Source organism: Lycorma delicatula, chromosome 3 (assembly GCF_047948215.1).
Source record: "Lycorma delicatula isolate Av1 chromosome 3, ASM4794821v1, whole genome shotgun sequence".
In the NCBI taxonomy this organism is placed as follows: domain Eukaryota; kingdom Metazoa; phylum Arthropoda; class Insecta; order Hemiptera; family Fulgoridae; genus Lycorma; species Lycorma delicatula.
The window spans coordinates 212714746-212738904 of record NC_134457.1 but is presented as its reverse complement, the minus strand read 5'-3'; the positions used below and the strand labels follow the sequence as shown (position 1 = coordinate 212738904).

The following is a 24159-nucleotide window of genomic DNA, read 5'->3' as shown; positions in this document are numbered from 1 at the left end:
ATTATTTAATTCTATAATATAATGTTATCTTCCGCCACCTAAATAACTGAAGATGTCACCAGTGATTCATTAACAGTTATAACCACTACAGGACCAAAGTGGAGCAGATTCCTAGAAAGTGATCATAACTGCTGTACAAGTTAAGCTAAATTCACCTTAGGCAATACAATTGTTTTCTTCCAATTGCAGAAATTTAAGATGTTTGTTGCAGATAAAGGCAAAGGTTTTTGTTAAGGAAATTAATGATTTTTTTGTCAACATTCATCACTATCTAATTATATTTGACTAACTGATAATTCTAGCATAAATGTGTCAAGTGTCTTTACTTGGTTGGTCAGATTCCATACTTGATCTTTTAACTCTTTATAAAAAGAGTAATTAACTGATTTCACTGAAACCAACAGATAATTTTTTAATATTAACAATTAATAATGACTTTAATGAAACCACTGGTTTGTGAAAATCTGTAAAAAATGTACTTTAATGTAAACCACCTTATGTAATACCAAAATTCATGAAGAATTACCATATAGCAATAGTACCTACAATAGGAATATGTTTACAAAAAGGATTAAGGCAGTTTTTGATTGAAAATATTTTTTACTTCAATTTAAGAAGTCCTTTTTTCCTCCCCCAGCCAAAAATAGCTTAGATAATTGTAAATTTAGAATTCGATTTAAGTTTAAACTTTTGAATTACACTGTATACAATACTGAGTCACATCAGAGAATGATATTAAAAAAGATGCAAAACCAGCTTACTACATCTACAGTATCATGTGGATTTTTGATACACCATTATTTTTTTTTTGTACATATAGAACTTTAACAATTGTCTTAGGATGGAAATGACATGATACCATTCATTTAATGTAAGAGTAGGTAAAAGTATTATAATCTGCTGAAAACAATATACTGCAATTTGTAAAAATGAGAACTCTTGATTTAAAATACATTTATTAAACAAAATGACATACTTGAAAATATAATTTTTTAATTATTACAATTAATTTACATTTTAATTTCATTGTTCAGAGAGCGGCCAATTTTATCTCCTTTCCATCTTCAGAATGTAAAGTAAATCCTAATTCTGTGAGGACAGGAGATGACACGACACCTTTTTGTGATAAACCAGCAATGACAGCTTGATTTTCTGGATTGTTGTCACACAAATTTCTTATTGCCATTATTGACCATTGAGTAATAACTGTATTAATAGTTAAGTAATAAGAAATAGCACATTTTTGTTATTAGCATGTTATTGAAGCAGAGGCTCTGCAAGCAATAATAATACATTGTTTAACTGGACTAAGAATGTTTCACTGAAAAGAAAACTGTTTTTTAAGAAAATTTCTTTCTGGTTGCATCACAGCCTAGGTATATTGTGGGTAAATTATGTCTCTATATCGTATTCATGAAAAGTTATTTCTTATCTTAAGATTTTTTTCTTATTACTTACTAAAGTAGAATAATTTTTTTAAATTAATAATTTCTTAATAATTTTTAAGTAATTTCTTCATGTAAAATGAGGTGAATAATTTATATGTACTGTAATTTTAATTATAAAATTAATTTAATAATAATCGTAATTTTTATCTTGTCTCTGTGATCTGTAAACAATTTTCATAAAAAGTTTGAACATAGCTGAACTGAATGTTGTCTTTTCTAATATAAAGAAATAAAATTAAGAAAAAGGCAAATTTATGACCATAAGTCCCTTTCTTACACAAACTATTTTCAATAAATATAAATTAACTATAATTACAAAAAATAAAAGAAATGATCTTAAAAATAAAATGCAATTTCCACATAAGATCATTAAAATACATGTACTTAAAATTAATTAAAACATCAAACAAATCCTATTCATGCATGAAGAAAACTAAATTAATGACTGGAAGAACAATTGAGAATATTTATATCTAAAAATAAATATGGAAAACTCACATATAATCAACAGCACTATAAATCAAGTTATCTATGAGATCTGAACCACATCCAGGAAAAAAAATTTAAAGAATTCATTGAACTACACCCTTTTCTTTTTCCTGTTTAGCCTCCAGTAATTATTGTTCAGAAAATACTTAAGAGGATGAATGAGGATGATATGTATAAGTGTAAATGAAGTGTAGTCTTGTACAGTCTCAGTTCAATCATTCCTGAGATGTGTAGTCAATTGAAACCCAACCACCAAAGAACACCGGTATCCATGATCTAGTATTCAAATTCGTGTAAAAATAACTGACTTTACTAGGACATGAACGCTGGAATTCTCAATTTCCTAATCACCTGATTTGTGAAGATGCGATCACCACTAGACCAACCCAGTGGGTTTGAACTGCACCCTACCATGAATGTACTTCACGTTATCAGATAACTTGTTCCAAAATTGACAAGTTATTAAATGATTTTTTATAGGTAAATAAATAGTCAGCAACTAGGAATAACTAAAGTAAACTAACTATGCAAAGTACTTCTATACCTTACATCTGTTGTAAACATAAACTGACTGAATAGGTACACAAGTTTACCTGATTGATTGAAGTGTGAAGTGTAACAACATTAGTACACTGAAACTTTTCCATTTATAAAATTTAAATCGCAGCTAATTCATTACAGCAATGACATCATCACTCCATCTTAATGAAAAAATTACCACAGTCCATCCACCATCTTATAAAAAAAAATATCAGGATCATCCTGATTCCTGTAGTAAACAGTAATTTTGAGTTTCTTTGAAGTTTGATTTCCTAAAGTATCAAAATTTCAGTCAAGAGATCATAATATTTTAAGTTGGGAAATTTAGGACATTAACTAATATTACCTTAATTAGCAGTGATTAAGAAGTGAATACTGAAGAGTATGGAGAATATTTTAATATACTACATAAACAATATATTACATAAACAATTTTGTTGTACATAAAAAATGATGCTGCTGCTTCTGATCGATCATGTTATCTTTTTATGACTCAAAGATAAGTATATTTGAATTACAAAAATTCTGTTTAACTGAGGTCTGTCTGCATTACTTTTCTTATCCACGATTACACTCTACTAACTCTGAAGCACCCTCACACACACACAAACACCTTTTCTTTCTTGTTCCCTTCTTCCTCATTATTGATTCTACAGGTGGAGATGTAATTCTGCTAGATTTTCCACACTGAGGATGACAGGAAATGAACAGCTAGTCCATCCTTGTGTTTGATATGGGAGGGGGTCACCTATGGACCAACTGAAGGATCTGTTGGTGGTTGGATAATAAAAATAATCCTAATGGCTGAACTGCCCATTGGAACAGCCAGAACCCCTTATAAAAAAAGCAAAAAATAAATAAAAAATGTAATGACAGAAACAGTAGGAAAGAAATTCTTCTTTTCCAACCATATCTTTCTTTCCTGCTAAGTGAAAAACTTTATTTTTTTAAATAAACAGTAATTAAAGTTTTTTCAATTTATCAAATTAAACCTTTTCTAAAGTAAATTTTTGTTTAAATAATTTTAAATTACATCATTTAAACATAATCTACGGCAAAAACCCCACAATAAAGGCTGAATTAATATGAATTTTTCTAAACTTTACCTGTTTAAAAAATTCATCTAATTAATTTTTATTAACTAAATTTATCTATCTTCACTGGGAGAAGGGAGTTATTAGTTTAAATCTACATGAAAATGCTAGTAAAATTTAGTAATGTTGCTGCCTGGTTTTTTGATCAAAAACTTCCTAAAGCAACACACTTAATTTCAATTTTGCCCTGTATCAATAAAAAAGTAATCTTTAATAAACAAAATAATCTAGTAATAGTAGAAAGGATACATGGATTTTTTTCATCAATATTACAGCACTCTAGAAGAACTGATATACATTCTACTTCACGGATCTAAAAGAGGAAAAAATAATGAAATTAGATTTTATTTAATTATAACAGCATCATTCTTTCTATTTAAATAATAGTATAATCTGTAAATAACACTGAAGGAAAAACATCTAGAGATATCCTTGCTGAACATTTTCCCCTGTTGTTAATTTGTATTCTAATGAGCAGAAGATGAGACTGTTAGAATAATAGTAAAAAAAAAATGTCAGATTGTTAGGAATTAAACCCTAGACCAATGATCTAGATGTCACAATCATGCTAACAAGTTTTATTTTGAAAGCAACTCCCACAGACCCACTATAGACTTAACCCACTATAGACTTATTCAGCACCAGCTGTCAGCATGATATGGCTGCAGGCTATTTTCCTACTGATAGGCTATCCTGCAACAAATCAGAGCTATAATGAACACAGCAGGGACCTGAGACACACATAATTTTTAAATAAATAACATTATACAGATTTCTTGAAAAAATAATTTATGTGATGAGAAAAAACATCCCCACACCTGATGCAGTCGATGCACAGTGCATAAAATTTTATATTTTACAGTGACAGAGCAAAAAGAAAAATTTTAGTTGCATATTTGGTCGTAGATTGAATCCCTGTCTTTCCACTGGCACCTCCACTAACAAAGATAGTGACAAGGGAACAAAAACCCTTCCATCATATTTTGCAGTTATTAAATGTGAATCCATAGTTATAGTTCAATGTGTATTCTATGGAAAGTTTATTTGTGATACTCTGAGTGACAATATGTTCAGGATAATCAATTTAAAACAACTGGATGTCCGTGTAAAGGGAAGAATACAGGACGACCAAGGGTGTCTGTAGAAAATATTGAACGTATCAAGGAATCTTTCCTGCATAGTTCTAAAAAATCTATTAGGAAGGTCAGCCATAAAGTAGCAGTGCTGGAGATGACAAAGTGGAATGTTTTAAAGAAATGCTTATAATTCATCCATATCAATTACAATCATTGCAGGACTGAAGCCTATCCACTAATCTATGCATGCCCAATTTCACTATCAAAATATTACACCATGAAGATGACCACTTTTTTATTTTTTATGCTTACTGATGAGCTTACATTTCATTTTAGTAGAAAAATTAATACATATGTCTGTATCTGGGGTCAGAAAATTTTCATGATCTCACAATCCGAAAGGCACCCCAAGATTTAATTTTCTTTGCAATATCTTGACACAAGTTTACGAGTAGTTCTCTTTCCCTGAAGCATACATAACAGGAGTTTCTTATTTGGATATACTGCATACAGGGCTCTTTCTTCAATCATAAGATGTTCAAAAAAATTTTATTTGGCAACTGTGTCATAACTCTGTATCGGGTCCTTTGAATAATGGTTTCCCCAGTTGCTCATTAGACTACGTGGACCTGATGACAAAGCTTGTTTGTAATAGCCTCTAAGGTCATTTGATCTGATCTCATATGATTTTTTTCTTTGGGGTTTTATGAAGAATTTTGTGTGCCTCTGCTACCTACCCAATTCGAGGTATTAAGACTGTCAGCTTGTGCTTCCATTAGTAAAGTATGCTATTTAAAGGTATGGGGCAAATTTTCCAATTAGTTGGATGTTGGTGCGTGATGAAAGGTGCTCACATTGAAGATTATAATTTTTAAAGCTTCGAGTCATACTTTAATAGTTAACAAAAAATCAAAGTTGTAACAATGTTTGATGTGGTGCTGTAAATTTTTCATTATTGTGAGTTTGCAACAGTGCAAAAAAATTAGACAGAAATGCAACCAATAACAATAAAAATAATCGGATTAAATTAAACTCCTAAATAACTTTTAAAATGTAAAGTAAAGCATTCATGTGAACAAGAAATATCAAATTTCTTCACTGAAACTCTTCAGACATCTATCAACAAAATCATTCAACCTAACACAATTTTTTCCTGTTGCCTGTTACATAATTTTTTTCTTTTTGGGCGGCGTACAATGAAGGTTCATTAATAGTGTCAGAAAGCAATGATTCTACAACATATACATTAATTTTATAACAACATGCGCCTATTATATAATTATATATAACATGCGCCTATTATATAATTATATATAACATGCACCCATTATATATAATGATAAATACACTAAATAACAAAAAATAAAATGAACAAACAAACCACACAACCCAGGAAAAATAGGAAAAGGAGAACAAAATATAAAATGGTAAAAAAAAATAATACACTTATTAAATAATCAAATAGAGATGTCTGGCATTTAATAACATCCTCAGATTGTTTCCTAGAATATGTCTGATGTTAGCTCCTAATTTAAATTTCAATGCAATCCACATAACAAACACAGTTCACAAGGATGTGGTGTATTGTTAGCAGTCGCAGCAAACAAAAACAGATGGATCAGTCTTGATTCATTAAGTGTCCATGTGTAAGATGAGTATGCCCTATTTGTAAACAGCAAATAATAACCTCCTCTCGAATGTTAGTCCAGATTGAAGAGCTCCATGGCAGCACAGTATCCTTGATGTACCAGAGTTTACTGTTACAGTCCAGTCACCTTCCTGCTTTTCTCGAAGAGTGTGTTTAACGTAATTAATAAAATTGGTAGTAGCGACACAAAAGTGAAAGATGTTGACTACATGCATCTTTAGCAGTGGAATCTGCACGTTCATTACCTGGGATTCCTATATGGTTAGAGATCCAACTAAAACATACTTGGGTGTTGCGGTGGTTCATGAATTTCATCATGAAATTGCAATTGCATCATGAATTTCAGTGATAGTAGCTGTCTAGAATACAAATCTTCTAAAGCTTGGAGTCCACTACACGAATCGCTACAAACAATGAAGTGGTACGCCACAACTAATGGACTGAGAGATACCAGGAGACCAGAGATTTGTAGGCATTACAAGTTGCAAGAATGCATTTCACTCAGGCACATAAATAATATAATTTATGCATGTAGACATACAATAAATATTACATGGAAGGGCTGAAAAGTTTTCGGCCTGACATACATAGATAGCACAGAAAGCGTAATTGCTTACTAACATTCTGGAGTACTATACTTTCATTAGCTTGAATACCAAATTTCAAGTTAATAGCTAGTCCAGGTTTGACAACCTATTCAAAAAGACACCTTTGTTGTTTTCATGAAAATGGAGAAATTGGAAAAACATAGAGTTATAAAATACTTCTATTTAAAAGGTTTAATCCCGTTTGAGATCAAACAACAATTAGTATCAACACTAGAACACTCTTCTCCATCATATTCAACAATAAAACAGTGGGTTTCTGAATTCAAACAAGATCACAAAAGCACTGATGACAAACTGTGTTCTGGACTCCCCATTGTAGCGCTGCAACTCCTGAAATGATAAAGAAAATCCATATAATCATGCGGTGCTGGGGGACTGCAGATTAAAAGCATGTCAGATAGCTGAGACTGTTAAAATATCAAATGAGCTTGTAGGTAATATTTTACATAATTATTTAGCCATGGAGAAGGTCTGCATGAGATTGTGTGCCCCGCATATGCTAATGCTTGAGCAAAAGTTGCAATGGAAAAGTGTTTCAACTAAGAATTTGGTACTGTACAAGCTGAACCACCGGTGAATTTTTGCATTGATTCATAATTGTGAACGAGATTTGGGTCCACCACTTCATGCCTGAACGTAAACAACTGTCAAACAATGGACAGGACCAGGTATATCAACCCCAAAGAAGGCAAAAACAACTTTGTCAGCCAATAAAGTTATGGTTACTGTTTTCTGGGATGCAAAAGGAATTATATTTATTGATTGCCTTGAAAAGGGCAAAACAAATCAATGGTAAGTACTACACAAACTAATTGCAACGTTTGAGCAATGAAATAAAAAGAAAATAACCACATCTAGCAAAAAAATTTTGTTTCACCATGACAATACATTAGTATATTTGTTAATCACTGCAATGGCTAAAATCAACGAACTGAAATTCCAATTGCTTTCCCAACCACCTTATTCGCCAGATTTAGCACCCAGCGACTATCACCTATTTCCTAACTTCAAAAAATTGCTTGGTGGACATGATTTGAGAACAAGGGAGTCATTGATGATGTAAATAGATATTCTGAGGGGCTCAATGAATTGCATTATGAAGTTGGTGCAACTGCATTAGAGCACCACTACTAAAAGTATATTTTTGTGGAGATTATATTAAAAAATAAAAGTAAAAAAAACCAAAAAATATATTGTTTTCTTTGTCAGTCCAGAAACTTTTCAGCCCACCCTTGTAGAATGTAACAGACAAACATCTTAAACAATTAGAAAATTCTCTGTACGAAATTAAATTCTCTAAGTAAAAAAGGAATATATTTATGTTAGTCAGTTTGAGATTTACCACTTTTAATAATGAATAAGTTTTATATAACTTGTAAAAAATGAGTCCGGGTATTTAGATAAACAATAGTTGCAATATGCTTTGAAGTATTTAGAAAGTGTCATACAAAATTTATGATCTACACGTTTAACAAGAAAAATATGATTCTGCATGTTATAATTAAACGGAAGCGTACAGTATTTAAAAAAGTTAGTTACATAAAATTATTTACTTTATCAAATACTTTTACAAACCATATCTTGTAGTTCCTTATTTTTCCAGCATAGATTACTAAGTAAGCGAATTAAATCAACTTTAAAGGCAAATGCTGGATTATTCTGAAGTTCTTTATTAGGGAATCCACATGTAATTCTTTGGATACTAGTAAAACAGTTATCACCAGCTTTACCAGTGTCATGGATACTTTTTAATAAAACTGAAATCAAATAAACAAAAAAATTAATCAACATATACTACATTTAAAAAAAATTTATCATCAGCAGTACCAAAATGTAATATAATAAATATGCTATGAATAACATTCAACACTGCTGCATTTTGTTAATGATCTGCAACCACAATTCATTTATTACTTATTTTTCATTTAGGTAACATATCACTGACTTGGATAGTGCTTTATGTTAGCACTTTAGCAGAGATCTCTGTTTTGACAGAAGATATGAGAATATAGATAATGGATTAAAAACATTGTTATAAAATTAAAATATAAGAGAATTATATTTAGCATCTCAGTAACTGATATAAAATTAACTATTCTGCTGTTATTATAGCAGTAGAATGATATATTGTAACGGCAGAGCATAATTCATGTTGTATCAGTGACTGAAGTAATAAACACAATTCTCTTTATTTTAACTTATTTATTTTTTTTTAAGTCATACACTTACATTTTCTTACAAGATGTGGCAGAAATAAAATGCACAGTCATCATAACTCACAAATGAAAAGTAAAATTGAACAAATACGGCATAAAAGTACATTTGATTTGGTGTAAATGATAGACACCACTACCAACTGTGAACCAGTTTTCTCATTCCATCAGTGAAGAATACTGGCAGTCTTTACTTGATCCACGATCTGACTGTGTTTTTCACTTCATCATCCAAAGTGAAATGAATAACCTTTGGGGAAAAATATAAAAATCGTATGACACCTAATCTGGTGGATATATTGGGTGTGGAACAGGTTCATATTTCAACTTTCTATGAGTCAGTAGGGCACACCATCAGCAAACTGATTTTACAATAGCCCATTTGTGTGATGCGTCGAGTCACTTTGAATCAATCAACCACTTGCTTTTGGTGCTTCTCATCCACCAATCACAGAAACTGCTTGTTCACTGCAAGATTTATCCTCAGTGTACTACTCTCTTTACCAGTTTCCAATTCACAAAATTTTACTGCTCACCTATTCACATTACTTCAATCAACAGTTTCACCACTACAAAAGACTTTTAGAAGATGATAGATGTCACTCATGTTTACTTTTTCTGAAGTTAAAAATTGAATAATTGCATGTTATTTTAGATGCACTGACATAGCAGGCATACTTCACTCTATAATAATGTGGCAAGACAGAAAATGAGAAGGGATGGGTCAATGAGTTTTGGAATATTAGCAGTAGTGGAATAAAACTGTAAGATACTTGTCACTTTGTGCATCATTTTGTTCACCTGTTCATCAATATGCATTATATTTCAGTCGCCCTTCATATATTCTGATAAAATAGAGACCTCTGTGTCCGGAGTAGTGGAAAGACCATCTTTCCACTACTTATCAACAATAAAATATTTATAGGGTAAACTTTTCAAAAGTTAATCAAACTGATTAAGAAAAATATCCCAACTTCCTCTTAGGGAATTGATGTACAATGCTCTCTACTTGAATACCATGTTTAATGACAATACCCACAATATAATTGTTTTTGAAGAAATATTCTGAAAATTTTGGTAATATAAATTAATTTGGTTAATATTATTACAAAAAACTACATTAAATCTAGAAGTCTTAAAATTAATATTTACATCAATGTCAATGTTAAAGCAATATCATTAGCCGTATTAATGAAGTCAACAAACTTAATAATACTGTTGTCAAAACTTACTAATTATATTATATTCCAAATGAGTTTTACTATCCTACTGGTTTGAGTCATTGGGGTCAACTATAAAGAAGGATTAAACCAACGCTCAAAGTTCTAACCATGTCTGTTTTCAACCACTTCAGCAAAGGAGCCAGTCAGCCTTACTCTTAACCTGCTAGGTAAGACTTTGAAAGAACTTTCTCCCACCTATGGTAGTACTGCACTTTTAAACTGTCTATACATAACTACCTTCCCAATAGCAGATTAAACAACATTTAGTTTTCTGTCTTAAAACTAGCATTTTTTTAACATCTTTGAACTTGTTATAATTTAAAATATTCATAGTTATATCATAAACATATTGAACCATCATTATATTTAAGAATCTTAACTCTCAGTTTAAATTAACAGCAATATTACTTTCCTGATTAGGTAGCGCTATAGCAGAGTTATAGTTCTAGAAGGGAAAGTATTGTAATCGGTTTTGGTCATGTTCTACCATAATGTATGAAATGGAGAAAATTAAAAAAATGTTTAAAATGACACAAAAATTGCAGATCAGTTTTTTGGGCTTGTCTTTACTGACAAGCCCCAAAAAAGTAAATCATATACACATCAAGCATCAAACATCGCACTGTGTTATGCTCTACGACTTTGAGTTCTTTTCAAAAAGAAAATGAGGTTAGATGCTTTCTGAACCAGATAGACATTACCAATTATATAGACAATTAATTTTAAAAAAACTTACATGCACAATTTATGAAAAGTGATTTATCACATTGCAAAATCTCTAAATATTTACTTTCACCAGAAAGTGAAGCTAACGTTTCAAGCAGTAAACAGATTTCAAGTGGTTCAATCTTTTCAACGTAATCCCCCACTATTTTTAATATATTATCTGACTGTTTCTTAAATAAATCAATCATATATTTTATACAGTTATCTGGAACATTTTCTCTAAGTTTATTTTCTTTAACAGTAGACAATAACATTAAACGTTGATCATTAGTTGCATAATGATATAATTTTTCCATTTCACCATGCTTTAACAACAATTCTTCATATATAAATGATCTGAAAAAATTATTTTTAATTAACATATGGATTTTTACTAACAATAACATGCAACAACAGAAAAAACGTCAATATATTACGGAAAAATATCAATTCATAAAAGATATTAGTACAACTCGTTTTCAAAATGCATGGACTTTCAATATGCTTTCAAAAACTCTTCTGAGCTATTGTGCAGCTCCTTTATAAGCTGCTACAAATCTGCAGTTGATGCAGGTGCTCCATAGCAGTTACAAAAGCATCTTTTCATATGTTTAGAATGTAAACCATTTTTTATAAAGTTTAAACCTTATTTTTATCAACAATAGTATCAAAAGATAAAAGATTTTTACAAACAAAATTGTTTTTTTTTCTAAGTTGATGCTAACAAATGATGTTTCATTGTGGCTAAATAATGAAATTTATTTTGCTCAAATTATTTATTCTATTTATTTAACTCTGTTCAGCCTTAATAAAAAATGTATAATCATTCTACATCTTGCAATTAATAATAAACAATAGATTTACATTTTTTTGTACGACAAGAAGACTTATTTCCACTGTAATTTTTAACTTTTGAATCCTTGCATACAGTCTGTAAGTAATCCAAATTATTAGATAATCCAAACAGATGTATTTTAGATTACTGGGATTATGAATTAATTTTGTTGATAAGTTGACAAAATAAAATTTTAAAATTGATAAATAAATAATCTACTTAAACATGTATGCATTATAAAATAATCAAATCCAATAAAGATGAAGGATTAATTTTTATATAAATGAATAGTATTTGAAAATTTCAAAATGCTATTACAGATATAAATTTTCAGATAAAACTCTTAAAAATAAAATTTCAAAATATAAACTAACTTAAGATACATAAACTTAGGGAATTAACTAAAATTACACAATTCTTTTTCAGCAAGAATATATATACAATAATTAGAGACAAATGGCAACAGTAAGCAAATTATTTAATGGAATAAACTGAAACTGACTGACATTCATTTATTTTTTTTTATTCTTGGGCACACAAAGAAAAGTTATTAGTGCCTGCAAGCAATATTATTACAATAGACAATTTAAGTTAACAATACAAACACTAAAACTTTAAAATTAAATAACAGTAATATAAAACAAAATCAACAATTAAAACAAGCACTATTACAATGAAAAATATTGCTCACACAGTACAGTATAGATGTAAAGTGGTATGCTGTATGTTAAAGGAAAATAAACTCATAATGAGATAACAAGAGTAAAAATCTAAATTAAAACAATAAAATTACAATCTGGCATATACCAAACTGCAAAAATAAATGAAGCTTCACAATAATAATCAAATATTCGAATACAGATACACGGCTTTAAGAAAATAAAAGACAAACTGGTTTGCTTAATTGAATCATTAACCAAACAATAGATTGACAATTTTTTCCATCAATGAGCAGGAAACCTAAGCCTAAGGAATAGTTCCTATTTCCACAGGCAACACTGTCTTAGCCTTGACTCCACGAAACAAACAGTTGCCTAAAAAATGCGACAGAAGAAGCCAGGGTGATAGTGGATTAACTCCCAAGGTACCTACCCAAAGAAGAAGGGACAGGATTAATGGAAAGGATGATAAACCAAAAGAGACTTCTCTGTTCAGAAATGGTTTGCTCTTTAAACCAATACTTTTCTGTGGAATATGATAGATAGCAATAACCACGTAAAGCTGAATTAGTTTCACATAAATTACCACTAATTAATTTGAATAACTAACAAAGTTAAAGAGAAAAACTGTACTCACGCAAATTCTGAATCTTCTTTCAATATCTCTTTCACTATATCTGGTTCTGCCAATAAATCATAAGCTACTTCAGGATGTCCTAATAAAACATTGTACAATAACATGAAACAATATAATGACAGCTTTCCATCACCCATAGTAATAAGTTTCCTGAATAAAAATGATAAAAGAATAATTGAAATAATTCAAAGCAATAACCTTATTACTTAACATATGAAGGTCATTCAACAAATAAATAGGCAAACATTTATAGATTTATTACAAAGTACTTACAGATGCTGATATCTACATTACATTATTTTTCAACATAATCTCCCTCTTTTTCTAAGCATTTGTCCCATTTCTATGAGAGACAATCTCTCTCATCGAGAGCTTTTGTATTCCATCAGCAAAGAATACTTTAGGTTAATCTGAGAACAAAATTTTCATCGCAGTTTTCACTTCTTCCTTATTACATATAAAGCATATTTTAGATAAGTCTGAAGATGACAAATCAGAATATGATTAATCAGCAACACTTTTTTTGACCAGCTTTAAATTTGTCAACCCATAAATAAAAACTTGCCTTATTCATGCACTTTACATTATGCTGACCATTAATTTGGTGAAAAATAAAAGTTGGCTTTATGTCTTAAGATAACAAGAAACAGATAACCTGTGCACTGCTATTGTAATATGCAATCTGATTAACTATACATCCATGTTTATACATTGAGAATAAACAAAATGCAGAATGTATGAGGATTGCAATTAATAATCACTGTGTAGTATACGTTAACAGTAATATTTTGCCCTTAATGCATTCAACCAGTCAAAATGTTCCCCCTTCACACATATTTGTCTCTAATGACCCTTGTATATAATACATGTGTACATATCCAAACAAGTTTGACCTTCTTAAGTTCATCATTCCAACAAGGAAAAATTGAATACATTAATTTCTTGGGTGCCAGTAGGAACTATTAACTAGCAGTAATAATTGGAAGTTAATTACAGTCATACTAATCTCACCATATTACCTACCATTCTCCTGGTCTAAAATTTTGTTATAAGATCAAAGTTCAGTTTTTCCAGAAAAAATTAACTTAATGATTGCTAAAATGACAGTATGAATGAATATGATCAGCAGAAATTTGTTATCACATTCTTCAAATCAGTGAAACCTTGAATATACAACAGGGCTGAAAAAATAAACATTGATGTTTGTCCATACACCATCAGATAAGAAAGGTGTGAATGAAACAGAAGAAAGCAATTTTCCTGATCTTTGTCAACAATATGACCAGAAACAGAACAGTAACTGCATCTCCAGGAAACATATGATTATTAAAGTAACTCACTATTAAAGATGGAATAGAAATTGGGGCAACAAATGATCACGGTCTAATTCAGAAAAGATCAGAATTTGGAGGGAGATATAAATTACAAAGAAATAACAAAAAAGGTATTAGAGACATGGGTGGGTCTGCCTTACTTAAATAGATGCATAAAGTAGATAAACACTTTTGCATAGCCTTTAACTACATCCTGAGAATCATATCTAAAAAAAAAAATAATTTTTAATAGAAAAGTTGTCTCATCTTCAGAGAAGTGTTTCCTTCAATCGAAAAACTAAAATTTGATCATCCCAAAGTAAGCCGCCGCCCCTTAAGCTACACTAAAACTGTTTCCTTAGATGGAAACTTCTGTTGATACTTTCCAATAGAGAAATAGAAGTCTTGAATATAGCAGTAACTGACTTGTTTCCACTAGTATCACAGCTTATCAACTACTTTGACAGGGTCAAATATTCTTGAACGAGATACTTTATAATGTCTTTCGACTTCTCACATGATGAGCATCACTTTTCAAGATTCGTTCAAGACTGCCACGGCAAAGACATCATCAGGCTAACCAAATTTCAAGAATTTTAATTCTTTTTTATTCTCTTTGAGCTATTGTTAAAGGTATTTGCTGTTTTTCAGACCTTTAATATGGTTTTTGACAACCTTTAGCTGTTCACTAACTAGTCCAATCAATCATGAGAAGTAGCATAATTATTTGTTTCTAGACATATCTTGCATCCTTATGACCAAAAGCAACACTTGGAATATTCTTGAGTACAGACATGCTGTTTTCATACATTTAAACCATCGGCAATTTGAACACCTTTTTGGGGGTTAGTGCGTACTGAAAAATGCATATGGAAAAATATTTCATTTTTCTAGTTCTGGAGGGAAGAGTAACAAGGTAAGAATTATAATCAGTGTTACCTTATGTTCAAAACACTGACAAAACGTAATCAAAAAAATTACTAATTGTGGCTTAGGTTTAGACTTAGGCACAAATTTCAGCAATCTCCAAAGCATCACAACATAAGATGGAGGATGATCCTGAGACCTCAACTAGAGTTTAACAACATGATTGGCTTGAAAAACAGTGACTATATATCCATGGCATTCATTTTCAAAATCATATGACACTGCATGTATAGTCAAAGCTCCTTAATTTGAAAAACTTCCTAAATTGAATATTTACTTTGTCCCGTTGAAAAATCGTCTTTAAATCAAATTAAATCACTTCCTTTATTCAAAAATTTCAGACTTCATATACATATTATTTCTTTGATGAAAACGTTTTTGTAAACATTTTCAATAAAGAATTTATATACTGTACACGATTTCCAAAGAAGCATAGATAGCAGTAAATTCAGTTTAATAGTGTACGCGATTGTTAGTGTTGATTGAGTGAAGTAATCAACTTCCTTATTTATTTCCATCACCAGTCGCCAGAATAGTTGATAACAAAACTACATACCAGATGCCACTGTATGATGAGTAATATCTGGTCTTATTCCTTACAAAGGCTATGTATAACATAACGAGTCAGATTTTACTACAGTATGCGTTTTGATTTTATGCAGTTAACATTAAAATTGTCATTATTAATTGTTTTACAATTTGAATTTACACAATGCACTAGTTTTTCTCACAGAATTCAAGTTTTATTTCACTTTAAAATTTATGATCTCACTCCTTTATGTTTAAACTTTGATATGTGGGCCTCCTGTACAATTTTAATAGCCACATTTTGTAATGAGTGTACAACAGAAACATAAAGCATTATCTATCAGAGATAAAATAAAGATTATAAAAGAGGTAAAAAAGAATAAAAAAAAAACAAAAGAAAGACTCCTCACAAATTTGGAATTCCATCAAGCACTTTATCGAAAATTTTAAAAAATTTGTTCATTTCACAACAATATTCTTTGAATGTGGACCACAAAAGAGAGGTAAAATTTGCCAATATTGATAAAATGGTTCAAACAATATAGATTGAATGATTGATTTGCATGGCATTTCTCCTGCCACCACGCCATTCAGTCGCCCTAAAGCATAAGAACAAATGTCTGTGCCACAAATGGCTACTGAGCCTCAAATCAGTTTAGCAACCACTCTCCTAACTAGCTCCTAGAGCTAACATAATTGCGTGAGCGAACTAAGCATGGTGCCACACACCACTTGCTTCGTGTCCCACCACTCACTTGTTATATATTCTAAAATAGGTAGGCACATCCTGTCAATTATAAAATATATATGACATTAAATAAATTAAATTTATCTTGTCAAGACAGTAATTCGCTGCCACGCCTAGGTCGCTAAATGCCAGCAAGTATCTCTCCACCAATATTAAAGTGCTTACAGCTTTAATTGGCTAATGGCCAGCCATGACTCTCAGGTAGCTTCCCACAGCAGCAAGGTCTTTCCCTTAAATAAATTACTGATGCCAGTTGAACAAAGCAACAGCATCAAGGAACACCCACACAACAGTGGAACAAACAATGTAGAGATATACTGTCAGTTTAGGGGGTTCAATCATCAAAGAAAAAGCACAGATGTTTGAAGAGACATTGGGTCATAAAGAATTTAAAGTGAGCAACAGATGGTTAAAAAGATTCCACAAAAGACATGGTATTGCATTCTATAAAGTTAGCGATTGAAGTGTTAGTGTTAGTGAAAACATATACGAATTATGGAAACAACAATTAATCACGTTGTTCAAAGACTATCAATCACAAAATCTTTCTAATACTGATGAAATCAGATTATTTTATAAATGCCTCTGACAGTCTAGGTAAAGATCTTGGTGTTACTGTTTCTGGTGAACTAAAATGATCATATCACATTTGCCAACTTATTAAGCAAGCTAATCAACTTTTTTACCTGATCTAAAGGCTTTTCAACCAGTGACAAAGAATTTATTTTATAGACTTTCTACTAGTTTCATCCGTCCCAAATTGGAATTTGCTGTTGCAGTTTGTTCCTTTTGCTTCCAGTTTGCTTTGCAGTTTTTTTTGGGAAATATTGACCACTTTGAAAAAATGTCCAAAGGGACGCAATTAAACATATTCCCAGTTTAAAACAAATGTCTAAGAAGTTCACCTTCATTCCCTGGATCTTCCCACACTAGCATATCGACATTGTCATGGATATCTCATTGAAACTTTCAAGATTTTAAACAACAACTATTCAACTTTAATTCCATTCTTTAGAAGGAATTTTGACTATTGGACTCATGGTTACACGTTTGAGCTTACTAAGGAAACATTTTATAAAACTATAAAGCAGCATTTCCTCTCTTTATAAGAGTGGTTAAGCTTTCGAACCTACTGCCTGAAGATGTTTAGTGCTTCATCTGTTGGTGTTTTTAAGAATCAAATGGATAAGATATTAGAGGATGTCATAGGTGATTACTATTCCAACTGATCAACTGTAGTGTGACTAGTGTTATTTTTATTTACTCATGGGCATATTGACATTTTGTTTTTTTTTCTTTGTTTGATACTATATTGTATTCTTTTTTGTATGTTTACTTGTCTAAGGCTCACAAGCATAATGCTTCAGTCTATTTATACAATATTTTATAATATAGCTGCATTTTCAAATAAAATAATTATTAAATAGCTATATTCATTACAGTTCATGATGAAATTATACTGTGACATTGACATTCGGAACACAGAAATGTTTTTAGTATTTCTAGAATAAATTTTAATTCGATAGAACTGTCCTTCCTGAATTACAGTAAGTTCAAACAATTATAGGTTTATGTATAACTTTAACACCCTACACTAAATAAAGAGTTATCATTAGATGGTTTATTTTTCTATTTTTCTTTAAGTAAATTGCCCTAGCTAGTAGTTTAATGCATGAAAATTCAATGTAACAATGAGATTCTGTTTATTTGATCCTGTCTTCTTTGGAGTAAATTGTTATATATTTACTGAAATCTGAGAATAATAATAATAGAAGAGGTTCATATTAATGCAAGTTATTTACATGCAACTGTTAACAACTTATGTGATAATATACTCACTTGACATTTTTAAAACACTGAGTATGTATGTTATGCTGATTTTGTTTATTACCAACAGCAAGATTACCAATAAACTGTGCAGATAATCTAATACATGCCACCTTATCTTCTGATTGTGGTAATTCTTGCAGAGATTCTATCAATGAGCATAGTTCTCTAAGTACACCTATATCACTACCTAAATCTTTATGAGATTTTTCATCAGTGGCACAAATGTTACGTAATTTACGTAATGTTTCGCTTAACTTATCCAAATCTAATGGTTTGACAGCAATAATTTCTCTTAATTTAGCAAGTAAGTTTACATATGCCATACTGCTTACAACCTAAAACACAAGAGAGTACACAATCAAAGGCTCTTCATGCAAATTTAGTTACATTTAACATTATTATATTAAAAAAAACATTATGAATAAAATACTTCTCTTGAATATAGTTTTGTATACCACAATTAGATCAAACTTAATTTTCAAAATAAACTTGAATAAAAAATCTGTTTACTAATAAATAAATTATAAAAATCGATAATGCACTAAGCATATGATAGAGAATCTTAATTAAACCTATACCATTAACATTAATTCCACTTTTTAACTTAGATAATTTCATAACATACTTAATTTTACAAAATAAAACGCTTGCTTTTACAAAATATGTCTTACTTAAAATTAATCCTTTATGTAAACAGAATGATATAATTACTGCACTCAGAAAATTACCGTCATGCAAGTTTGCTTCCAGTCTTCACAAAAAATATTTGCACGTTGATAACCAACAGAATCTAATAAATGTCTATGAATCTAATCTAAATGAAATCAGTATACAAACAATGGAACGATATGAATTTATATAAGATAATAGGTTCATTGACAACTTACGCAGAAAAATTGGCAGATGCATTGAATTTAGTTATAAACAATAGTATTAATCTTTTTTCATTAAGTATTATAAAATTATAGAAAATATGTAAAATAAACAAGACTCATCATGGTTTAAATCAATCTATCAGGAATGAATAATATGTAAATAATATGAGTGAATAATTATATCACAATTTGCCTTGCAATATTAGCTGAAATATCACAGTCCAATATGATTATTACTATAAGAGGGGGGGCTGAGGCTAACCCCCAAGGCACTTCAGCCAAAAAACTTGTGTACTCCAAAAAAAAAAAGTAATTTATATATGTCCAACTCTGAATCTCTATTGAGTTTCATAACTTTGACAACTAAGTCAAGAACATTTACATTTGAAAGGATGGTTCCAAATTTGGGAAGTGCTTCATCTCAAAGAATGGATAAAGCCAAAACAATTCAAATGTTTTATCAGATATCACGTCAAAAAGAGTTCTTCAGCACACAACAGAGAACCCAATGTTAAAAACATCTTCCCTCCACCATCCAGCACTATATATATCCCACAAGGAAACCGACAATCCTCACAGGTGTATTCTTCTCATCAAAATAATGAAAAACGTTCACATAAATATAGGTCTGGAAAACACTTTGTTAGCAAGTTATGGCAAGTGATGATGTTGCCAGGAATTCAGCTCTCCTGGTTAAAATGAGATCATACTGAAATGTTTGAGACATTAATTAATGTGTGAAATTAATAATTTCCTGTGGTTTTTGACCTGAAAAAATGAATAAGAGGTTTCAGAACTCTGTCTCCAGTAGTTTTCATGGTATCCAAAGTAAAACTGAAAAATGTATATGAAAACAGTTTTTTTAGATATGCAATACAATAACTTTGTTAAATGACTAATAAATGCATAATTTATTAAAAAAACTTTTCTTATTATTTTAGTAATCATGGATCTTGTCAATCAGCTACCTGATCAAGCACTTTTCACAAGTTCTGATAGGCAGATTTGCCTATCTGATAGGCAAATTCTGGAATACAGAATCAGGCCCTATCCCAGTAGAGCTGAAAAGATGTCTCTTAACTTTAAAAACATTATTAATATTTACACACCTATCCATTTCCCATCTAAGAAGATCCCATTTAAGAAGTTCCAGACAAGGACCTCCTGAGCCCACTAGACCAACTTAATTGACTAAAAATAGTTCAAAACAAAATCTCCAGGTTTATTTTAAATTTATAACAGTGAGCTATCAAAAGTAATAAAAAAATAATCTGATAATTTTATTTGGATTATGCAGTGTTGATTATGCTAGTACTATCTAACTGAGATAAATTATACATATATAATTTTAAGAAATTAATGTATTAATCACCTAGTTGTTTATGCTTCTGGAAGAAAAAAGTTATCAAACCAGGACTCATGATCCAATGGGTTGACTTGGTGGTGAACTGGTCATCACAAATCAGCTGATTTCAAAGTCGAGAGTTCTAAGGTTCAAATCTTAGTAAAGGCAGTTACTTTTACACGGGTCTTAATACTAGATCATGGATACCGCTGTTCTTTGGTGGTTGGGTTTCAAATTAACCATACATCTCAGGAACGGTCGACTGAGACTCTACAAGACTACACACTTCATTTTCATTCATACATATTATCCTCAATCATCCTCTGGAGTAAAACCTTATGGTTTTCAGGCTAAACAAAAAAAGAAAAATCCAGAACTCTTGGATGCCCAATTAGTCCTGAGAAGGGTTTACATTTGCACTTATGTAGCACCTCTTTGACACAATATCCTTGAAAACTAATCTTATATTAATAAGTTTGGAACTTTGATGTAGAAAAATATTTTAAATTATGTGTAATTATAAACAGATATCCATTTATTCAATACTAAAAGGAATGCCAGAAATTAAATAATTCTAATAAAAAAAAAGATAGCAAGAATCATTCTGGAACGTATAAATAGCTACGGCATACTTCAAAAAAGAATCTACATTCTTTCCCTTTTAGTTATTCATTAACTAATAATGCTGACTATGGAAGAGTTACGCCTCATACAAATCTATAAGGTCCCAAATTCAAATCTTTACCGGACACAACATTTTATATACAGTACAATAATTTTTTATACATTACTTCCATATTTCCATAAACAAACTTAAAAAAAAGCTTAATGCGGTAAACTAATCATCTACTAAAACATAACACATAAAAACACAAACAGTATATAAAAATAATAGATAAATAGGTATATATAAATATATCATAAAAAATTATAGGTCTAAATGTACATTTGCTCGTGTAGTAAGTAAAATAATATTATGCACAATGATATTTTTTTACAAAGATGTGTTGCATAAAATTTACAAGATAATTACATACAAATTCAAACTAAATAAAAGTACAAAATCAGTTTTACTTCACAGTTTATAGGGGCAAATTTAGATTTATAGATATAATACAAAGAATAATTAAAATTAAGAAATAGTAAGGGACCTTTCAGATTGCTCTATACATGATTATGACTAACTTGAACACAACTATGATAAAACACAGAAATGTAAAAGTTACACTTTTCACTTTATCTCTATTACAACTGGATTTATAGATTAATTGAATATATTTACTACACTATTTGATAAATTTTGCTGAATTTTACTTCTAACCTAAATCACAATACAATGTACAAATAAACACAAATCAAACAAACTCGGGAAAAAATAACTATAATACCATTAGCGGCTTGTCAGATCAAATTAAATCATTTATAGAAATTTAAAATGTATAAAACTTACAAATTAGGAAATAATAATAATAATTCAACAGCACAGTACGTATACATTTCTACTTAGGTTAAGTCTAAAAAAAAGTCGCTACTAAAATGTTAAAAACACTCAAAATAAAAAAATACGAATACCTTCTCAAAATGATAATAAATGACTTTTTTGTAGATAACTACAACATAACATATCAACGCAAAATTAATATCACCCAATTAAATAATCTGAGAATTTTGAAAATACGTAACTTCTATATTGAATAGAGGATTAAGTCATGAACGTTAGATGCAAAAAAAAATGCTTTCTGTATATCACAAAAACGCATTGGTATAAAATGGTGTAATGGTCAGCTATAATATAAAAATTATAATTATATAAGTTTATCCACATATGAACATTATTTCGCATTTATATACATCATCGAATAATTATTATTTTGCGTAATTCCCATAACATCAAGTTAATTTAATTAAAACTAATTGATGTTATATTGCAAAGCAATAAAACAATGTGACTTGAATACTGATTTTATTTATTATGTCGTATATCATGAGCCTTATTTTTTATCTCTATGTAAGCTGGAATTACTGTTGTATAGTGCAGAAGGAATAAATTGAATCGATGTGTTATTATACCAGAGTAAATTTGCTGAACACCATACTCATAAAAAAATTTGAATCATTATTTTGTTATACCAACCACCCACTGCTGAAAAAACATTACTTACACATTTAATTTATATTATCACTTGTTTTTTGAAAGATGAAAAAATAATAATATTAAGGGATTATGTTCACCATAAATAAATTTTCTAAATGTCATTAACACAAAACATTTCGACCTGCTTTTTTTTTATCACTGAGACAGAAACAATCAAAAGGTTCACTATCATGGATATTTTTTTAATTTTAAATAAACATAAAATGTATATGACTGGTTGTATACAACATCCAACAAAACAAACAAGCCACCCCTAACTCTGCACCATTTTCCAACAGATCTAATTCATACAAAACTCATCAGCCATAAACCTAAATATATTTCATAAACCAATGACTACCACACTTATTTGAAGAGGAAATAAGAAAGTAGGGGTCAATAGTTTAAAAAGCTGATTTAATTGTAACTGAATCAAGTTTTATAATAGCAAGTATAATGTTAAAAATTTCTTCTAATGCAACACATCTGCTAAAAACAAAACATCTGCTAGTGAAATGTATACACAGATATCCCACCAGCACTTATGAAACAAATCTTTATATAGTTCTATACTTAATTAATCTGTAATAACAGAAGATCTTCAATTAGTTCTCTTTTTTACTTAAACCTTAATTACCTACCTACTTCACCACTTACTTATATTCATTGAAAAGAAGAAACATATAAACTCAACACATTCTCTGCATAGTATAAATAGCTAATTTGTTTTGTAATGTGTACAGGATACCATAATATCAAACAGTATACTTGTAAATATTCTTTTTGTTATTACAAAACCAACTTTTTGAACAGCAAAAACAGTCAGTGTGAAAAGTTCTGATTCCAGATTCTTCAATTCAACCCAACTGATATTTTTTAGAGACACTATAGAGAAACAAAACTAGACATAAGCAGCATGCCAAAGAACATTAAAACAGGGCAATAAAATAACTCTGCTAACCTCCATGACAGAGTGAGGAAGTTTTTGCTTTCATCTGGAAGATAGATTCTAGGTTAAAATTTCAGTCAGCCTTGGAATTTTTCACAAACTATAAAACTCATTTCTTATTTTAAAAAAATAAGAAAGTATGGTGACTGTAAATTAAGCTCCAGCCTGTAATTGCCAGAAATAAAATAAATAATTGAATGAAACTGAAAATCTGTTGTCAATTGTCTTTGCCCTAAAAGACCAAAGTGCTATCAATTGAATGTTAATACACATGCTGTCATTCCACAAAATTATACGTATGACATTAATGTATTAGACATTTAGACATTTCTTGA

At 30.1% G+C, this 24159-nt stretch overlaps 1 protein-coding gene across 3 annotated transcripts; it reads right to left on the bottom strand.

The window, feature by feature from the left end:
• Positions 1-939: 939 nt before the first annotated feature.
• LOC142322410 (ataxin-10) lies at positions 940-22471 on the bottom strand. Of its 3 annotated transcripts, none has more exons than XM_075361461.1 (7): positions 22314-22471; positions 18531-18856; positions 13176-13325; positions 11076-11401; positions 8479-8660; positions 3821-3884; positions 940-1206 (listed from the first exon to the last, which is right to left on the bottom strand). In XM_075361461.1, the coding sequence occupies exons 2-7, from the start codon at positions 18842-18844 to the stop codon at positions 1031-1033; spliced, it is 1212 nt and encodes a 403-aa protein (XP_075217576.1). In that variant the 5' UTR covers positions 18845-18856; positions 22314-22471; the 3' UTR covers positions 940-1030. The 3 variants fall into 3 exon arrangements, with proteins under 3 accessions (XP_075217576.1, XP_075217577.1, XP_075217579.1); XM_075361462.1 differs by having other exon boundaries at positions 22192-22325; XM_075361464.1 differs by lacking the exons at positions 940-1206; positions 3821-3884 and adding an exon at positions 6058-7233.
• Between the last annotated feature and the right edge of the window lie 1688 nt (positions 22472-24159).

Excerpts from the sequence above, each read along its gene's own strand:
- LOC142322410 (XM_075361461.1), bottom strand. The coding sequence starts at position 18,844 with ATGGCATATGTAAACTTACTTGCTAAATTAAGAGAAATTATTGCTGTC. Across the intron at positions 11,402-13,175 it reads AAAGAAGATTCAGAATTTGC|ATCATTTATATATGAAGAAT; the intron begins GTGAGTACAGTT and ends TAATTTTTTCAG. Across the intron at positions 3,885-8,478 it reads ATAAGGAACTACAAGATATG|ATCCGTGAAGTAGAATGTAT; the intron begins GTTTGTAAAAGT and ends TTCCTCTTTTAG.